Source organism: Carcharodon carcharias, chromosome X (genome assembly GCF_017639515.1).
Source record: "Carcharodon carcharias isolate sCarCar2 chromosome X, sCarCar2.pri, whole genome shotgun sequence".
Classification (NCBI taxonomy): domain Eukaryota; kingdom Metazoa; phylum Chordata; class Chondrichthyes; order Lamniformes; family Lamnidae; genus Carcharodon; species Carcharodon carcharias.
The window spans coordinates 9,955,985-9,976,453 of record NC_054507.1 but is presented as its reverse complement, the minus strand read 5'-3'; the positions used below and the strand labels follow the sequence as shown (position 1 = coordinate 9,976,453).

The 20,469-nt window shown below is 51.6% G+C and overlaps 1 protein-coding gene across 1 annotated transcript in view; it reads left to right on the top strand.

Moving 5' to 3' along the window:
• The window catches only part of LOC121273341 (integrin alpha-5-like), a 627,886-nt gene that overhangs the window by 582,330 nt on the left and 25,087 nt on the right, over positions 1 to 20,469 (top strand). The window contains exons 19-26 of the mRNA XM_041180492.1: positions 19 to 86; positions 1,442 to 1,589; positions 2,299 to 2,379; positions 4,609 to 4,688; positions 7,874 to 7,954; positions 8,549 to 8,651; positions 9,330 to 9,491; positions 12,999 to 13,106. Coding sequence (XP_041036426.1) covers positions 19 to 86; positions 1,442 to 1,589; positions 2,299 to 2,379; positions 4,609 to 4,688; positions 7,874 to 7,954; positions 8,549 to 8,651; positions 9,330 to 9,491; positions 12,999 to 13,106 — 831 coding nt within the window. The remainder of the gene's footprint in view (positions 1 to 18; positions 87 to 1,441; positions 1,590 to 2,298; positions 2,380 to 4,608; positions 4,689 to 7,873; positions 7,955 to 8,548; positions 8,652 to 9,329; positions 9,492 to 12,998; positions 13,107 to 20,469) is intronic.

The window sequence follows — 20,469 nt, the reverse complement described above, 5'->3', positions numbered from 1 at the left end:
CTTGTGAACTTTAACCAGGCCCAGATACAGCTAGACTGCGGTGACGATAACATCTGTGTCCCAGACCTGCAGCTCTCTGTGCATGGGTAAGTACTGCTCGCCACACGAAGCAACTTTTATAAGGGAAACAAATTGGCTGGAGCACAGGACTTGTTCGAGAGGAATGAAAACCTGCTGGCCCCCACAGTGGCTGCGGAAACTCCAATGGTCGCCGATGAATTGGCGGCTCCTCTGTGTGCCGTGCAAAGCAAGGCCACGGTGTGCCAATCTGGCATTCCAGATGCCTGTATGCCATTCTCCCAATGGGACTTTCACAGTGCACTTCTCGCGCTCTCTCTCTCTCTCTCGCGCGCGCTCGCTCTCTCTCGCACTTGCTCGCTCTCTCTCTCACACTTGCTCGCTCTCTCGCGCGCGCTCGCTCTCTCTCTCTCGCACGCGCTCGCTCTCTCTCTCTCGCGCGCGCTCGCTCTCTCTCTCTCGCGTGCGCTCGCTCTCTCTCTCTCGCACTCGCTCTCTCACGCGTGCGCTCGCGCTTTCTCTCTATCGCGCGTGCGCTCGCGCTTTCTCTCTATCGCGCGTGCGCTCGCGCTTTCTCTCTATCGCGCGTGCGCTCGCGCTTTCTCTCTCGCGCGCGCTCGCGCTTTCTCTCGCGCGCGCGCTCGCGCTTTCTCTCTCGCGCGCGCTCGCGCTTTCTCTCTCGCGCGCGCTCGCGCTCTCTCGTGCGCTCGCGCTTTCTCTCGCGCGCGCTCGTTCCCTCTCTCGCGCGCTCTCGCTCTCTCTCTCTCTCGCGCGCTCTCGCTCTCTCTCTCGCGCGCGCTCGCTCCCTCTCTCGCGCGCGCGCTCGCTCTCTTGCACTCTCTCACATGTGTGCGCGCCCCCCTCTCCCTCGTGTGCCCTCTCGCCCTGCTCCACACCCCCCTGGCTTTGCTCGCTCTCTCTCTCCCTCCCGTCCGCGCGTGCTCACCCAGGCCCTCCCGCCCCCTCTTTTTCTCTCACACGTTCTGTCCGTCTCTCTCTTGTGTTTTCGCTTTTTCTTTGTCTGTCATTCTCTCCAACCCCTCCCCTGCCACAGTCTGATGTGCCATGTTTGGGCTGATGGATCAGACTGGTAGATGTTCAGATAGATGTTAATGGGCTCGTGGTAATTTTCACAGCAGATTAGAGGAGTCTCTTGGTATCCTGGCCAGCATTCTTCACTCAACCAATAACACCAAAATCAAACTTGCTGTTCATGATCTAATTTCAAGATTGTGGAATCTTGCTGTGTACAAATTGGCTGCTAACTTTGTCCGCGTCACAACAGTGACTTCACTTCAGCTTGTTTTCTGCTCGATGTGAAGCACTCAGTGATGTCCTCAGGACCGGAACTCGGTATTTCTAGACGAGGCCTGTGGAGGATTGTCCCATTGTCCTTTTAGGTAAAACTGTGGTAACTTTGCAGGGATGCGAAAACTGTGTACTTTGGTGACGACAATCCACTGACACTAATCTTTGAGGCGAGAAATCTGGGTGAAGGAGGGGCGTATGAAGCAGAGCTGTATGTATTTGTGCCACCTGAAGCTGAATACAGTGGAATTGTGCGGAATGAAGTAAGTTATTTTCTGTATTTCCAACCCTGTTCCCATTCTGAAAGCACTGTGATACTGGTCCATTCAACCTGTATAAAGCATCATGTACCTGTCCTGGGAGTGTTTGATGGGGACAGTGTAGAGGGAGCTTTACTCTGTATCTAACCCCGTGCTGTACCTACACTGGGAGTTGTTGATGGTGACAGTGTAGAGGGAGCTTTACTCTGTATCTAACCCCGTATTGTACCTGCCCTGGGAGTGTTTGATGGGGACAGTGTAGATGGAGCTTTACTCAGTATCTAACCCCGTGCTGTAGCTGTCCTGGGAGTGTGAAGTTTATCTGGACTCTGGCCTGTGCCTGAGTGTTTGATTGTGCCCTGTGACGTTGCTCGTGTGATGGGATCGCTGAATCTCGGTGCTGAGAGGGTTGCTGTCTTTGTCACATGTTATGCGTCGTCTTTATTCCCAGAGTGGGCGACTGGAATTTGGCGCTCATGGAGCTGAGCGATACGCTGGGGGGTGGGGGCGAGGCAGACAGGGAAGTGGAGTTCAGGTCACGGCCAGATCAGCTATGATCTAATTGCATGGCCAAGCAGGTTCGAGCGAGCAGAATGACCTACTCCTGCTCCTACTGCTTGTGTTCTTATGTTCTGTTCAAGGCTGGAACACCATCCCAGTCTCCCGCACTGCGGATGGAGTCTGTCTAACCTTCTGGCTGTCTGATTTGCAGAGTCTGGCTAAGCTCAGCTGTACCTATGAGAACCAAACTGTGGTGTGTGACCTCGGCAATCCAATGAAGTCTGGAGCTAACGTAAGTGTGGCTTGGGGTGAGAGAGAGATAGAGCTTTTGAATTTGCGATGTGGCCTGTAAAGTGAGTGCACGCGCAAAACTAAACAGTGGGGTGAGTGCCGCACAGCGAGAGAGGGAGAATCATGTGAGGGGCGGGTAAATGTACTGGGAGAGAGGGCAAGGGGGTAGAAAGAATTGACGTGGCTCTCTGCGGAAGTCAGAAGTGTCAGCTCTTGTTGCCTAGCCCCAAGTGCTGGGGACAGGGTTTGCAGGATCTGGAGAATTCCACTATCCTCCAAGCCTAACACCCTAGGAAATGGGCCCTGTACTGCTTGTCTCTGGCTCTTGGCAACTACACTTTACGGTGCTTCAGAAATGACACAGGCTGCTTGGTTGTGTGCTGTGAGGTGCAAACAGTAGTATAGAGTTCGCCATCGATGACCTGAGACAAGAGAGGGGACCTCCTTTCCTTGCCCTCCCCTCTTCCTCGACCCCTGATACCCTCTTTCTGCCTCTATCTCCCCTCCCTGCTTGTCAAGGTGACAAAGTTAACCAGGAGGCGCTGTGTATGTGTGTGTGGAGTGCATCTCCTCCCTGTGTTGTATATTTCATATATCTCCAGGCTTTGCAGCGATGACACTAGTTTCTAATTGGGTAACTGGCTTATTTGCAAGGGTTTTAAAAAATCTCTGCAATCACTAAATGTCTGCACTCATGCTTATCCCAGCTCTAGCTTCTGTGGTGTCTGTTTACTTAGCTCTGAGTCAGCACCCAGGCTTAACCAATCAAGCTCAGTGAGCTTAAATCAGTTAGCAGACTCTCATAATCAAGCACAGAGCAATTAAACACTGCGCTCTAGCCAGCTTTATTTCTCACGCTAGTTTTGTCTTGTATCTTAATACTTAACGTCAATTCAGTTGGCTTCCTAATTGGCTCCAGTTCTGCTCTGGATGGTCACCAGCAACTGTTATAAGTAAGAAATAATGATGCAGGGTAGGGATAATATTACTGGACCAGTAACCCAGAAGCCTGGATTAGTAAACCAGAGAGTGTAAGTGTGGACCCCACTGTGGCATTTTGAGAATTTGAATTCCATTTTAAAAATCTGGCACCAGTAAAAGTGACCATGAAACTGTCGGACCGCTATTTAAAAAAAAAACCTGACTGATTCACGGATATCCCTTTTGGGAAGGAAATCTGCAGTCCTTATCCAGCCTGGGCCTTTCTGACCCCAGTCCCACACCCAGAGGGTTGACTTTTAGTTGCCCGTCCAACCAAGTGACTTGCAAAGTCCTGGTGTCAAACTGCTACCACAATCCTTGCCAGCAGGTGCCTGTACCCTGAGAATGAATTTCAAACCAAAAATCAAGGCATGAAGATCTCTCTGAAATGCAGATGGAGTAGCCCTGATCTTTGCTGGGGCGGTATTTCCAAACAGGCAGGGGGAGGGGTCAGTCCTGGTCTGGAAGCCCAGCTTTCCCCGAATCCTGTGGAGTTTTGACTCCATGCTGTGCACGCGCCACCTTTAAACAAGTTTATGCTGCAGAGATTGGGGGGTGGGGTAGCGTGGGTACGAGTGGCTTTGTAGGGTTGCGATAGTAGGTGGACAGAGATAGGGGAGGGCGAGAGGGGGGCGTTTCTGGGGAGGGAGGTGTCCGGTTGCGGACATGAAGTGGGTTTGCAAGATGGGCTTGGGATGAGGGTAGGGAGGAACCCCCCTCCTCCTACTAACCCACAAGCGGTGCTGGAAGGGCACTTGCCTCCCCTGCACAGCAGTCCATGCCCCCTTCGTACTGTCCGGTTTGCTGTGGCTGAGGAAGCGAGTCCGGCCAGAGTTGAATCTGAGGGGTGCAGCCTCATTAACATATGTAAATGAGCAACTCGCTTCACGGGAGCCGATCTGGTTACCCTCCCCAAGACCCTGTCTCCATTCAAAGTAGAGGCAGGGTGGATTGGGTTTGAGTTTGAGATTGTTGCCACTTAACACCTCACCTGGCCCAAACGTCCACCCATGTTTAGGGGGGGCTCTGTTTTTCTTCAGTGTGTGAAAGGAAGATTGATAAGCGTGTGCATGATTGATCCGAACTGAGTGCTTGGTTGGTAGGTTCACCCTCTGTGATGATACCCTCCTGACTGTATGTACCCACCCTCACTCTCCTCCAGTTTTCCTGTGCTCCAGACATACTGGAGATGAGGCGTTATACTGTGACTGACTGACTGACTGATCTAATGTGCTCTCGTCCCTAACAGCTCTCCGGTGGCCTCCGATTCACCGTCCATCAGTTGCACGACAGCAAGAAATCTATTGAGTTTGAGCTGCAGATTCGCAGGTATGCCCACGCTCCATAGACAGCCTCCCAATCTGTTTGCTGCGATCTCTCTCCATGAAATTATCCAGAAAGAGAGAGCCAGCAAAGAACAGCCTGAAACAAATGTTCTGCTTAATTCATTTGTAGGATGTGGGTGTCGCTGGCTAGGCCAGCACTTATTACCCAGCCCTAATTTGCCCTTGAGAAGGTGGTGGTAAACCGCATCCTTGAACCAATAACTAAGCCCTCTCCACCCTTGCCTGTCATGTCCCTGGTTCAGTTCAAGAGGTGCGTGGGGTAAACCTATTTTGCTGCAAATCCAGTGTGAGATATCTGTTGGAGTAGTTTAATCTCCAGGAGGTGGTGAATTCTGCTGGCGTCTGTGTTGGCTGCTGTGTTAGAGATCCACCTTGTCTCGAGGTTGGTGACAAAGTGTATTTTTAGATGGGCAGGGTCATTAACCAGGAGGGCGACACGCTACCTTCAGTATAGCTCCTAACTTCAGACCTGTCAGGGTTGGATGGCACCACTAGGAGTTGGGCTCCTACCAACATGCTTGCTGGGCCATCAAAGCTCTTGCTCCTTTGCAGCACATCATGGTGGGATCCCTGGAGCAGGTAACTGCAGTGTGACTAAAACTGGGAATGGGTGGGTTGTCTTATGAGGAAAGGTTGGACAGACTAGACTTGTATCCACTGGAGTTTAGAAGAGTAAGAGGTGACTTGATTGATATAAGATCCTGAGGGGTCTTGACAGGGAGGATGTAGGGAGGATGTTTCCTCTTGTGGGAGAATCTAGAACTAGGGGTCACTGTTTAAAAATAAGGGGGCACCCATTTGAAAGGGAGATTAGGTGAAAGTTTTTCTGAGGGTTGGGAGTCTTTGGAACTCTCTTCCTGAAAAGGTGGTGGAAGCAGAGTCTTCGAATGTTTTGAAGGCAGAGGTGGATCGATTCTTGGAAAGCAAGGGGGTGATAGGTAGGCGGGATGCAGATTTCAGGTCACTATCAGATCAGCCATGATCTTATGAAATGGCAGAGCAGGCTCGAGGGGCTGAATGGCCTACTCCTGCTCCTTATTCACATGTGGCCCTTACACCAAGCCTTAGCTACATTTATGAGGATCGCTAAAACTGTGAACAGTTAGCTGGAACTAAACCCATTTTTAAGTGGTTAACTCCTGATTGTCAATGGGATAGGTTTGTGTTCCAGCATGGAGCAGTTAGGCCTAGCTATTCAAGGCCCACCACCACCCACCAATGCCCAGTGATGTATTGCTACTTTTGCTGGTAGTTCTGTAGAGTTGTCAGGTAGGATTTTTTCTATTTATTCGTTCATGGGATGTGGGTGTCACTGGCTGGGCCCAGCATTTATTGCCCCTCCCTAATTGCCCCTTGAGAAGGTGGTGGTGAGCTGCCTTCTTGAACCGCTGTTGTCCATGTGGTGTAGGTACACCCACAGTGCTGTTAGGGAGGGAGTTCCAGGATTTTGACCCAGCGACAGTGAAGGAACGGTGATATATTTCCAAGTCAGGATGGTGTGTAGCTTGGAGGGGAACTTCCAGGTGGTGGTGTTCCCATGTGTCTGCTGCCCTTGTCCTTCTAGATGGTAGTGGTTGGGGGTTTGGAAGGAGCTGTCAAAAGAGCCTTGGTGAGTTCCTGCAGTGCATCTTGTAGCTGGTACACACACTGCTGCCACTGTCAGTTGTGGAGGGAGTGAATGTTTGTGGATGGGGTGCCAATCAAGCGGGGCTGCTTTGTCCTGGATGGTGTCGAGCTTCTTGAGTGTTGTGGGAGCTGCACTCATCCAGGTAAGTGGAGAGTATTCCATCACACTCCTGACTTGTGCCTTGTAGATGGTGGACAGGCTTTGGGGAGTCAGGAGGTGAGTCACTCATTGCAGGATTCCCAGCCTCTGACCTGCTCTTGTAGCCACAGTACTTATTTGGTTAGTCCAGTTCAATTTCTGGTCAATGGTAACCCCCAGGATGTTGATAGTGGGGGATTTAGTGGTAATGCCATTGAATGTCAAGGGGCGACAGTTGGATTCTCTCTTGTTGGAGATGGTCATTGCCTGACACTTGTGTGATGTGAACGTTACTTGCCACTTGTCAGCCCAAGTCTGGATATTGTCCAGGTCTTGCTGCGTTTGGACATGGACTGCTTCAGTATCTGAGGAGCTGTGAGTGGTGCTGAACATTGTGCAATCATCAGCGAACATTCCCACTGAATACCTTCCATCTGCAACTCATCAATCTTAGCATCCTTGACCTACTCCTGACCTTTCCCTAGTCACCACTGCTGCCAGACATGCGTCCTCTGGCAAGTTCGGCTTTGATGCCGCCCTGGCCCGCACCCTCCCCAACCCTCTGCCCCCTACAGTCTAGGCTCAACCATGAAGGATGGTTAATTGGCTGAGGTACCAATGGGCACCAGGTGGCTCTGGAACCCTTTCTCTAGCAAGGAGTTGGCATCCGCAGGAGAAGCGAGGGAGGGGTATGAAGTCGGGGCACGGGGTAGAATGTCCTGCACCCTTTGGGCTCAAGCTTTGACATGGCTTTGCCGATTGCATCATCGGTAGGAAATGGTGGGAGGCGGAAGGGGCAAGTGGTGGGGCTATGGTAACTCCGTAAACCATTTGAGGGCAGGGCCAGATGGTTGGCTGGCCTTGTAACCTTACTGTGTTTGCATATCCAGTGGGTGGCACTCTGCTGTGTGGCACCAAGTGTCACATTCCATTTAGGGGCAATGCCTAAGGGAAAGCTGGCACAGAGGTGGTGATGGGGGTCGAACACTGCGCTAAACATGATGGCATCCATTGCCCTCAGTCACCAATCCACCTCTGTCGATGACCACACTGGCTTTGAGACTCTTGTGTTTGACGCCATATTGATTGGGCTATGGATTGGTGTGTGAAGCTGATGGTTCAGTGCACCTTCCAGCGAAGGGGAGGTGCCATTGTTGCCTGGGTCAGAGCCAACATGAGGTGACACAGCCAGTTTGTCAGAAACAACCAATCGCCAAAAAGGACAATGTCAGTGGTTCAGGGGAAAGGTCACTTGTCCACCGCCTGAGGGTACATCCAACCACATTAGAATTGTCTGAATCGTTTGAATGAAGAGGCTGGGCCTCTCTGAGGTGTGCCGAAGGGCCCCTGGAGTTAGCTGCCTCTGTGCTCTATCATGTTTGTTTTACCTTCATTCTTTGCAGTAAGAACCTGAATAACTCGAGAAGTGAGATTGTCCCCTACAGACTGGATGTGGAGGTTGCGGCACAAGTCAGCATCCGAGGGTGAGAGTTCTTCATCCTGCTCTGCCTCTTCGACTTCGGAGTTGGACGAGGCCTGTCCGGGTGGGGGAGGGGCGTGAACGTGAAGGTTGAGATGGCTCGCACATCAAACCCTGCGTGTCACCTCTGAGTCCGAACCTCTGCTCTGTGCTGAATTGGGCTATGGCGCCGAGCATTGAGAGCCAACAAGGTGTTGGGATGGGGCGGGATGGTGGGAGGGGAGGAGACGGGGTTGGGGGAGGTGACAAGATGGGTTGGGGGGGAAAGGCATGGAGGTCTCCTCCAGTATCACCCTCCCCTTCAGTGAAAGGGCTTGTGGACCCCAGGGTTTGTCTGGACCCTGACAGGCTCTCTCAAGCATGGTCATAATCAAGAGGAGTAGAGTGGGGGGCAAATGTGGAGCAGTCAGAAAGGACTCTGGCACCATGGAGGGGAGGGGGCAAATTTTCATTTCCGTTTGGCGGTGACAGTGAAGCAATAGGGAAGGGGCATGTATTTGCCGCCCTATCTCCCACCTGTCCCCTCTCCATCCCGCTGCCCGGTTTCTGACTTGAGATGTTTAACTCTGCTGATTTTTTAAAATCTCATTTTGAGTAGATCACCTCCGGTGGAGATTCACTTCCCCATCCCGAACTGGAAGCCCACAAACCGGCCGGTCAGTGAGGAGGATATTGGACCCTCTGCAAAATACGTGTTTGAGGTTTGTATTCTCAGTTGTGCCTATTGGCTCGTTGAAGGGCCTTTGGGGTATTTTGATGTGTTATTGGCAGTAAAGGGCTTCAACTGATGTATTTTCATCTCTGTGGAATTCAGGCTCTGACCTATCGATGCTTCCCACATGACACTAGGAACATGAGCACACCTTTAAATCAGTCCTTCACATCGTCTCTTTAAAAGAATCGCACATCAAGGCAGCTGGGCATGTGTCAGAACACTGGCCTGTCAATGTGACCACTCCACACCGGCACAGATTCCCATCCCAGAACAGCCTCTGTTTGCTGCTCAATTGGTAACCTCTCCCGGTGGTGAGAAAGACAGCTGGACTCCAAATAGGAATATCACCAACATCAGAGAGCACATCTGCTGAAGTAAAGTGTGGAGGGAGCTTTACTCTGCATCTAACCCCGTGCCGTAACTGCCCTGGGAGTGTTTGATGGGGACAGTGTAGAGGGAGCTTTACTCTGTATCTAACCCCGTGCTGTACCTGTCCTGGGAGTGTTTGATGGGGACAGTGTAGAGGGAGCTTTACTCTGTATCTAACCCCATGGATTGCCTTATCTGCTGGTTGAAATGACCGATGGGTTTTATGCTGAATACGGTTGTTTGATTGAGCTTGTGTTCACTCCAGTTTACTTGCTCTACATCTCGATTTCTTTAGCTGTCCAACAGTGGTCCCAGCTCCATCAGTCACACGATCCTGCACGTGATGTGTCCGGTTGCTTTTCGGAATGAGCCCCTGCTCTATATCACCGATTATAAAACAGTTGGTCTCATGCATAATTGTACAACCAGCAGCCCCCTCAATCCTCTCCAACTGAAGGTAAGAGAGACACTGATCCATGTTGCCTCCTGTGTGTGTTTGCTAGCTCTTGGTCTGTCTGTCTGTCTCTCTTTTTCTTGCTCTCTTTTTCTCTCTCCCTTTCTTTTATCTCTCTCTTTCTTTCTCACTTTCCTCTCTCGGTCTCTTTCCCTTCTCTCTCTCTCTCTCACTCTTACCTCTCTCTCTCCCTTTCCCCTCTCTCTTTCCTCTCTGTTTCTCTCTCTCACTCACTCACAATGTCTGCAACTGATCTCCTCTATGTTTCCAGCATTTTTGTTTTTAGTTCATTGACCAGAAAATGAACTGGACTAACCATGTAAACACTCTGACTACAAGAGCAGGTCAGAGGCTGGGAATCCTGCAGTGAGTAACTCACCTCCTGACTCCCCAAAGCCTGTCCACCATCTACAAGGCACAAGTCAGGAGTGTGATGGAATACTCCCCACTTGCCTGGATGAGTGCAGCTCCCACAGTACTCAAGAAGCTCAACACCATCCAGGACAAAGCAGCTCCGCTTGATTGGCACCACATCCACATTCTCTCCCTCCACCACCGACACAGTAGCAGCAGTGTGTGTACCATCTACAAGATGCACCACAGGAACTCACCAAGGCTCCTTAGACAACACCTTCCAAATTCACGACCTCTGCCATCTAGAAGGACAAGGGCAGCAGACACATGGGGAACACCACCACCTGGAAGTTCCCCTCCAAGTCACTCACCATCCTGACTTGGAAATATATCACTGTTCCTTCACTGTCACTGGGTCAAAATCCTGGAACTCCCTCCCTAACAGCACTGTGGGTGTACCTACACCACATGGACTGCAGCGGTTCAAGAAGGCAGCTCACCCCCACCTTCTCAAGGGGCAATTAGGGATGGGCAATAAATGCTGGTCTTCCCTATGATTAAGCACACAGTGTCTCAGAATGAGACAGTGACCGATTGACATGAACTAGGAATAGGGCATTGGCTTGTATCTGTCTGATATCATCCTGGACACGGTCTGATGTGTCCAAGCTTCGCTTCTGTTGCTTTAAATCCTCTGGAGTTGAATGGAGGCAATTGTTGCTTTGGGATACCGTTGAATGAGGGTCCATACATCTGAGGGTAGAGGGGCTCTCCCCACTTCACACTGGGCCAGGGTCCCTTGTCCCACTCAGTGGACTGCTCCTGATTGTCTCCGTTGTTTGTTCTCTCACCTCCAGCCGAACCCAGAGAGGCTGAATCTCTACATTGTCTATTCAGAGCTCCTCTTGTTTCCTTTCCTCCCAAGCAACACCTCCCATGGAATGTGCTGAATGTCTTCCCTTAATTGCAGCTGCAATCCAGGAAGGGAACGTTCCATCATGTTCATGTGGCAACCTTGGCAGAGCCCACCATGTAACCTGTTACCCCCCATGCTCTCTCTGCCTCTGATACCCCTCCTGGTTATGATGTTGGCATTGGACTGACCCCTGCAGGCCCTGAGTAGTATTGTTACTCAATGGAGACTTGCCTCCAACACGACCATGGAGAACAGATAATCTGTTTTGAAAAGATGGAATAAAAAGCAGAGAGGTCTAAAGGTGGCCAAGAATCGGAGGCCCCTTCGAGGCACTGGCCCCCCCACCCTGCTGGCTGTGTGATCAGTGAGTTGAACAAACACTGCCAACCACGCTCTGGTCTGTAACAGAGGACTCTTAGCAAATGGGGAATGATTGGATTCTTCCTTCAGGCAATCTTGCAGTCTCTCCCGCTCTTTTTCTTTCTCTCTCTCCTTCTCTCTCTCCCTCTCTCCCTCTCTCTCTCTCTCCCTCTTTTTCTCTCTCTCTCCCTCTTTTTCTCTCTCTCTCCCTCTTTTTCTCTCTCTCTCCCTCTTTTTCTCTCTCTCTCCCTCTTTTTCTCTCTCTCCCTCTCTTTCTCCCTTTCTTTCTCCCTCTCTTTCTCCCTCTCTTTCTCCCTCTCTTTCTCCCTCTCTTTCTCCCTCTCTTTCTCCCTCTCTTTCTCCCTCTCTTTCTCCCTCTCTTTCTCCCTCTCTTTCTCCCTCTCTTTCTCCCTCTCTTTCTCCCTCTCTTTCTCCCTCTCTTTCTCCCTCTCTTTCTCCCTCTCTTTCTCCCTCTCTTTCTCCCTCTCTTTCTCCCTCTCTTTCTCCCTCTCTTTCTTTCTCCCTCTCTTTCTTTCTCCCTCTCTTTCTTTCTCCCTCTCTTTCTTTCTCCCTCTCTTTCTTTCTCCCTCTCTTTCTTTCTCCCTCTCTTTCTTTCTCCCTCTCTTTCTTTCTCCCTCTCTTTCTTTCTCCCTCTCTTTCTTTCTCCCTCTCTTTCTTTCTCCCTCTCTTTCTTTCTCCCTCTCTTTCTTTCTCCCTCTCTTTCTTTCTCCCTCTCTTTCTTTCTCCCTCTCTTTCTTTCTCCCTCTCTTTCTCTCTCCCTCTCTTTCTCTCTCCCTCTCTTTCTCTCTCCCTCTCTTTCTCTCTCCCTCTCTTTCTCTCTCCCTCTCTTTCTCTCTCCCTCTCTTTCTCTCTCCCTCTCTTTCTCTCTCCCTCTCTTTCTCTCTCCCTCTCTTTCTCTCTCCCTCTCTTTCTCTCTCCCTCTCTTTCTCTCTCCCTCTCTTTCTCTCTCCCTCTCTTTCTCTCTCCCTCTTTCTCACTCTCTCTCTTTCTCACTCTCTCTCACTCTCTCTCTTTCTCACTCTCTCTCTCTCCCTCTCTTTCTCACTCTCTCTCTCCCTCTCTTTCTCACTCTCTCTCTCCCTCTCTTTCTCACTCTCTCTCTCCCTCTCTTTCTCACTCTCTCTCTCCCTCTCTTTCTCACTCTCTCTCTCCCTCTCTTTCTCACTCTCTCTCTCCCTCTCTTTCTCACTCTCTCTCTCCCTCTCTTTCTCACTCTCTCTCTCCCTCTCTTTCTCACTCTCTCTCCCTCTCTTTCTCACTCTCTCTCTCCCTCTCTTTCTCACTCTCTCTCTCCCTCTCTCGCCCGCACTCACTCCATCCCTCCCTCTCTCGCCCGCACTCCCTCCCTCCCTCCCTCCCTCTCTCGCCCGCACTCCCTCCCTCCCTCTCTCGCCCGCACTCCCTCCCTCCCTCTCGCGCTCACACTCCCTCCCTCCCTCTCGTGCTCACACTCCCTCCCTCCCTCTCGCTCTCCCTCCCTCTCTCTCACGTGCACCTCCTCTATGCCTATTAGGGTGTTGCTGGGTTAAGCAGCAGTGAGGTTGAATGGTGCCTGTTACCTCGGGGCCTCTTAGTGGTTGCTGTAGGAGCAGACACTATGCTTCTTGTGGACTTGTGAGTGGGTAGTGGATCCTCGGTTCGAAACGAGGAAGACAAAATGGCAATTGCAGCTTCAGCTCAAGGGCACGTGAGTGGGAGAGCATGGTGAACTTGTCTGCTCCCAGAGACTGCTGGGCATGAGATGATGTCTGTATAGGAGCAGCTGGGTGTCCCAAACTCTGTGCCGTACTCCAGATCCAGTCTCCTGGTCTTCTAATGCCTCCTGTTCTTTCCTCCCACCCCCAAATCCCCTTCTGTAGTTGCAGAACCCTCCAGCTACCACACTGAACACAACTTTGGAGAGGCTGAAACGTTCTGTTCACCATCAGGAAGCCACGTGGGAGCAACTGAGGGACCTGGAGACCCTGGTGAGTGCTTCGGAGACTGGAAGAGGGGAATGTCTCCAGTCTTGGTTTGGTGCAGCTGTACAGAGAAGGATGTCGGGTGCTGCGAGCGATTAGGGCCATTCCACAAATTGGAGGAAGGAGAGAAGGAGGGAAGGAAGGGAACACTGCCTCATTTACCATCCCCCGCCCTCGTCTCAGTTGGTCCCTCGTGTGTGCAAGCTCCTGGTATTTCTTTGTGAATTTTAAATATTGTTCTTGGGGCCTGTGAGTACTGCCATCCTGCAGCATGTGTAGCAAGTATCCCAGCGATGGAGCTAAAACCCTATAAACATTAACTACCTCCTCGTCAGGCCCAAATGCATTTCATGATGAGCCCTCTTAACACACTGTCATCTCCCACCAAGCCGGCCATTGGAACGTCCCTGTTACAGGCCTTTCCAAAATGGAGGCCGCCGCTCGGGAAAGAGAAGCCTTCCTTAGGCCTCGCTCTAACTGAAGGAGCAGAGGCCACGATGTTTTGCACCGAAGGGGGGAGGCCAGAGTGTGAAATCTTTCTTCTCCCTCCAGCTCAAAGAAACTGCAACAAGACCTGCAGACAGGAGAGGTCAGGGGTCACTTGGGAGTTTCCATTTCCCCTCTGTCCGACAGTGAACAAGGCCGAGGCGTGGATTCCATCCTCGATCTGTGCTGTGTTTGTGGATCACGGACAGGGTGGTCAGGGGGCATATGAAGACAGATGGGGGATAGGTGACCGGGGAGGGGAGTAGTGCTATAATTGACTCACACACCCTCGAGGACAAAATCAGAAAATCTCAGTGCAGAAGAGGCCCTTCGGCCCATCGAGTCCGCACCGACACGTGAGAAACACCTGACCTACCTACCTAATCCCATTTACCAGCACTAGGCCCATAGCCTTGAATGTTATGATGTGCCAAGTGCTCATCCAGGTACTTTTTAAAGGATGTGAGGCAACCCGTCTCCACCACCCTCCCAGGCAGCACATTCCAGACCCTCACCACCCTCTGGGTAAAAAAGCTTTTCCTCACATCCCCCCTAAACCTCCTGCCCCTCACCTTGAACTTATGCCCTCTTGTGACTGACCCTTCAACTAAGGAGAACAGCTGCTCCCTATCCACCCTGTCCATGCCCCTCATAATCTTGTCCACCTCGATCAGGGTCACCCCTCAGTCTTCTCTACTCCAACAAAAACAACCCAAGTCTATCCAACCTCTCTTCATAACTTAAATGTTTCATCCCAGGCAACATCCTAGTGAATCTCCTCTGCACCCCCTCCAGTGCAATCACATCCTTCCTATAATGTGGGGTCGGAAGGTTACTGCTCTGTCCCTTTATTTACACAGCGGCTTTCATGACTAAACAGAGCTGGTTGCAGGACCCTTGTGTGTCCCACTGACACTCCTATTGGTTCAAAGGGCAGGCTGGTTTGCTCTTTGGCCTTTGACCTCATTCAGAGTCGTCACTGACCCATACTGGGTGAATTCCTTACTCCAGTCCTTGGTCTCGGTGGCTCCTCACAGTGTCGGTGAGGGAGGTACCTGGGTCTGGGGTAGGGGGGAGGGGGTAGGTGGGGGTGGTGTATGAGGGGACCCTCGGTTCTGGGATGGGGTGCCCGGTCTGAATGAGTGGAGATGAAGCAATGTGATCTAAGGCCCAGTTTGCAGGACCTGACAATTTTGGAGTTGTCAGAGCGCAGATCTCTAGGGCAAGCCCTCACCTTCCTCATGGTTAAGCCTCCCTCTGGGGGGGATTGTTGGGAGCTACGACATGAAGCTTTGGCTTAAACAAGGGCCGCATTCAGCTTCCCGTTTTTCTCCTCCTGGACGCATACAGCTGTGAAGGCACTGAGGCACAATTGTGCGGATTGTCAAAGGTATAGACTGGTCTCTCCTAGGTTAGCGAAACTCAGCTATGGTGACAGTAAGGGTGACAATTGATGTTAGTGATCCCTGGGTTAGAGAGAGAGGGGGAAATCAGCCAGGGTTCCTGTTCCTGATCACTGTCCAGTGACCCCTGGGTTAGAGAGAGAGGGGGAAATCAGCCAGGGTTCCTGTTCCTGATCACTGTCCAGTGATCCCTGGGTTAGAGAGAGGGGAAATCAGCCAGGGTTCCTGCTCCTGATCACTGTCCAGTGACCCCTGGGTTAGAGCGAGGAAGGGAAATCAGCCAGGGTTCCTGCTCCTGATCACTGTCCAGAATCCTCTGGGTTAGAGAGAGAGAGAGAGAGAGGAAATCAGCCAGGGTTCCTGCTCCTGATCACTGTCCAGTGATTCCTGGGTTAGAGAGAGAGAGGGGAAATCAGCCAGGGTTCCTGCTCCTGATCCCTGTCCAGTGATCCCTGGGTTAGAGAGAGAGGGGGGAAATCAGCCAGGGTTATTGCTCCTGATCACTGTCCAGTGATCCCTGGGTTAGAGAGAGAGGGGAAATCAGCCAGGGTTCCTGCTTCTGATCACTGTCCAGTGATCCCTGGGTTAGAGAGAGAGAGGGGAAATCAGCCAGGGTTCCTGCTCCTGATCACTGTCCAGTGATCCCTGGGTTAGAGAGAGAGACGGGAAATCAGCCAGGGTTATTGCTCCTGATCACTGTCCAGTGATCCCTGGGTTAGAGAGAGAGGGGAAATCAGCCAGGGTTCCTGCTCCTGATCACTGTCCAGTGATCCCTGGGTTAGAGAGAGAGGGAAAATCAGCCAGGGTTCCTGCTCCTGATCCCTGTCCAGTGATCCCTGGGTTAGAGAGAGAGGGGAAATCAGCCAGGGTTCCTGCGAGGTGTTAGAAATGTGACGCGGTGACAGATTTCCTGCTTGGCTAGGAATTGCACATTTGTCTGTGTGTGTGTTTTTCCTGTTTCCTGTGAGCAATAGTTGGACAATCCAGTCTCCTGCAGTGAGGAGCAGGTCCAGGCCAGATCGATCAACAAAGGGTCACTTCAAAAGCCTGCAAAGGCTTTTCTCTTGGCAGCCCTGTTACACAAGGTTCAATTCCAGGGCCTGCATCTGTTCCACCTCTGGGGACACGGCGGGGAGAAATACTTCCTGCTTCCCTTTGTGCGTCCCCTGGGACCCAGCACTTCCGAGTTTCTGGAACAATTGAATTCATCAGCTGGCAACTTCAGTGAAATCATCTGGACGTCTCCTCTGTACTCTAGGCAAACAGTCTTGCCTTCCTCACAGGGTCACGGCTTCCTGGGGACTGAACAGAGACGGCGTCCCTGCGCTGCTTGTCTGGGGCTCTGGGATCTTCTTTGCCAAATCGGGAGCAATGCTGAAGGCAAATGACTCACTGCTTTAATATCAGTTCAGAAAAAGCCCACAAGGACATCCCAGCACGGACTGAGTGTTCTCCCACCCCTGCCCTCTCATCTGTCTCTCGCCCCCACCTCCCACTCTGGCAATCAGATCCTTTTATGAACAGCTTTTTCCATTATCTAGCCTGGAGTAAGAAATTACAAAAGAGCGGCAGAGTTCATCTCTGTAACTCACCTCAAGGCTCGCTCCAATAAATATTCATTTCATTTCTCCTGAAGAATTCCAGTTGACCCTGAATTAACTCCCTTCTTGGGAGCACCACGTCAGCCAGGGTTCCTGCTCCTGATCACTGTCCACTGATCCCTGGGTTAGAGAGAGAGGGGAAATCAGCCAGGGTTCCTGCTCCTGATCACTGTCCAGTGACCCCTGGGTTAGAGAGAGAGAGGGGAAATCAGCCAGGGTTCCTGCTCCTGATCACTGTCCAGTGATCCCTGGGTTAGAGAGAGAGAGAGAGAGAGAGGGGAAATCAGCCAGGGTTCCTGCTCCTGATCACTGTCCAGTGATCCCTGGGTTAGAGAGAGAGAGCGGAAATCAGCCAGGGTTCCTGCTCCTGATCTCTGTCCAGTCGTCCCTGGGTTAGAGAGAGAGAGAGGGGAAATCAGCCAGGGTTCCTGCTTCTGATCACTGTCCAGCGATCCCTGGGTTAGAGAGAGAGGGGAAATCAGCCAGGGTTCCTGCTCCTGATCACTGTCCAGTGACCCCTGGGTTAGAGAGAGAGAGGGGAAATCAGCCAGGGTTCCTGCTCCTGATCACTGTCCAGTGATCCCTGGGTTAGAGAGAGAGAGAGAGGGGAAATCAGCCAGGGTTCCTGCTCCTGATCACTGTCCAGTGATCCCTGGGTTAGAGAGAGAGAGGGGAAATCAGCCAGGGTTCCTGCTCCTGATCTCTGTCCAGTCGTCCCTGGGTTAGAGAGAGAGAGAGGGGAAATCAGCCAGGGTTCCTGCTTCTGATCACTGTCCAGCGATCCCTGGGTTAGAGAGAGAGAGGGGAAATCAGCCAGGGTTCCTGCTCCTGATCACTGTCCAGTGACCCCTGGGTTAGAGAGAGAGAGGGGAAATCAGCCAGGGTTCCTGCTCCTGATCACTGTCCAGTGACCCCTGGGTTAGAGAGAGAGAGGGGAAATCAGCCAGGCTTCCTGCTCCTGATCACTGTCCAGTGACCCCTGGGTTAGAGAGAGAGAGGGGAAATCAGCCAGAGTTCCTGCTCCTGATCACTGTCCAGTGATTCCTGGGTTAGAGAGAGAGAGAGGGGAAATCAGCCAGGGTTCCTGCTTCTGATCCCTGTCCAGTGATCCCTGGGTTAGAGAGAGAGAGATGAAATCAGCCAGGGTTCCTGCTTCTGATCACTGTCCAGTGACCCCTGGGTTAGAGAGAGAGAGAGAGAGAGAGAGGGGAAATCAGCCAGGGTTCCTGCTCCTGATCACTGTCCAGTGATTCCTGGGTTAGAGAGAGAGAGAGGGGAAATCAGCCAGGGTTCCTGCTCCTGATCACTGTCCAGTGACCCCTGGGTTAGAGAGAGAGAGGGGAAATCAGCCAGGGTTCCTGCTCCTGATCACTGTCCAATGATCCCTGGGTTTCCCCCTCTCTGAGAGGCAGAAAACCACAAAATGTGAGCAGTGTTTGAGAATTTGCTTTGTCTTCTCCTCTGCTCATTCCCCAGGTTAACTCGTTTCCAACACACTTTCATTATCTTTCATTATTGCACAAACCTGGATCACGTTTCCCTATAGTCTATTCAGTGAAAGTAGGCTTCATTGCCTGAGTCTCTGGTCATACCTCAGTCCCCTAAGGCCTACAATTGGCCAGGCCAACCTTCTCTGAATCCTTTGATTGTTTGAGGATACCCAAAACTGCCACCCGCACTCCAGAATCCACCATTGATGTGTACGGTGTTGGGGTAATTCTCTTGTGATGCCCACTCTCCAAACCCAGTGCCTGACTTACCTCCGTAATAATTGCCTCACATTGAGCAATGTCTGGTTACTGACCTCTTCCCTAAGCTGGTTTCTCTTTCATCCTTTATCCATCGAATCTCTCTCGAGTGCTTTTTTTTTAGTTTCTGACACTTGACCCTCGACCCTCAATGCAGTAACTCCCAGCTGTTGGTGTTGTGGATCGCCAGCGTGTCATGGGACACCTTCTGGCCTTGTTTCCTGGGTGTGCTTTAGGGATGTAACAAGGGCACAATGAGGAGCAGCTAAGAATTTACAGATTCTGGTTTTGGAAATTTTGTTTGTTTCCAAAATATCAATCTATGGTGTTTCCTTCCTGAACCCTCAGTATTCTCTCCTGTTATAGTTTGGTTGGGGGGGGTTCTATTGTTTCAGTTAAGTCTGACCATGTTTCTTGTGGTATTTGTTTGTCACTGCTACATCTCTACAAAATGGCCAGAGAAACATTTGGGTCACACTGACCAGGGACAAGTGGAGTGCCCACATTAAACCCAACACCATGTGGGCCATGGCTGGGAACAGCCGATAGATATATTGTATGCAAACAGTGTGATTGTGGCTAAATGGTGATGTTAACAGTCCTTACAGTACCGAAAGAGGAGACGAGGAGCTGGAGCAGAGAGCTGGAGCGGCCAACAGCAGAATGGAGAACAGTGATCGGGAGCCAGTGAGCAAAAGTAAGCAGTGGCCAACTAATAGCGACTAACCGGCCGCAGCAAACCAACCAATAACAGCTAAGCAGCAGCAGCAAACCAACCAATAACAGCTAACCGGCAGCAGCAAACCAACCAATGGTGGAAAACCAGCAGCAGCAAGCCAACCTATGGCGGCCCCAACGCTCATCAGTAAACCCACCAATAGCAGCCAACCAGCAGCAGCAAGCCAACCGATAACAGCAAGCCACCCAATAGCGGCCAGCCAGCAGCAGCAAGCCACCCAATAGCGGCCAGCCAGCAGCAGCAAGCCACCCAATAGCGGCTAACCAGCAGCAGCAAGCCACCCAATAGCGGCCAACCAACAGCAGCAAGCCACCCAATAGCAGCCAACCAGTAGTAGCAAGCCAGCTAATAGCGGCCAACCAATAGCGGCCAACCAGCAGCAAGCCAACCAATAGCGGCCAACCAGCAGCAGCAAGCCAACCAATAGTGGCCAACCAGCAGCAGCAAGCCAACCAATAGTGGCCAACCAGCAGCAAAAGCAAGCAGTAGAACAGGAAGTTGGAATTTGACAGTGGAATCATGGAAGTCTCGCTGGAGCAAGAGTGAGAGTGCGAGACTTCCACGTAACAGAGAAATTTACTGTAAATGCCGATCTCCCACTCCCGGCCCCACTCTGCTGCTGCTGCCACCGGTTCTGCTCCAGCTCCAGTAATGCCCGGCTGTAATGCTCACTGTAACTGGACCGTAATGCCACCACTCCCAGTGCCACGTAGGTTGGCTACCTCCGAGTCTGATCAGGCCGGGAATGGTGGCAGCACAGTTGGCACGTCCTGTAAGTAAGCGTTGCAGCCTGTGCCGAATAGGCAGCGACGGCAGAGTGGGGCCGGGAGTGGGAGTGAGACGTCGGCATTTACAGTAAGTTTCTCTGTCGTCCGGAAGTCTTGCTTCTGTTCCAGCGAGACTTCCACAATCGTAGCCGTCAAATTTGAAATTCCGGGCAGCCAATTGGATTTTGAGGTTCGGTCCAATTTTCCCTGTGGGAATGGCCAAACCAGACGCTTGGTCCCTGGTGCCCATCAATATTGGACACCCTGCCCACCCCTCACTATCCATCCCAGGTGCCCAGACTGAGCACAGTACTTCAGATGGGACCACACTTTCCAGTCACACTTGCACTTAACAGTTTGGTTCCCAATCTGAGGAGCAGAGGAAGCTCCTTGAGCCAGTTCCTCTAGTTATCTGACATTTATCCGCAATAAATTGCCTCTTGTCACCTGCATGCCAAGTTACCCAAAAGATCCAGGCCCCTTTCACTGGGTCGCATTTTTCCTCGCTCTACACTGTCCCTTGTTTTCAATGTCATCTATCGACCCGTTCGTTGAGAGCTGCCAGAGATGAATGAGAATGGGAAAAATTGAACTCGTTTCCCCTTAGCGCATTTAACAAGTGAGT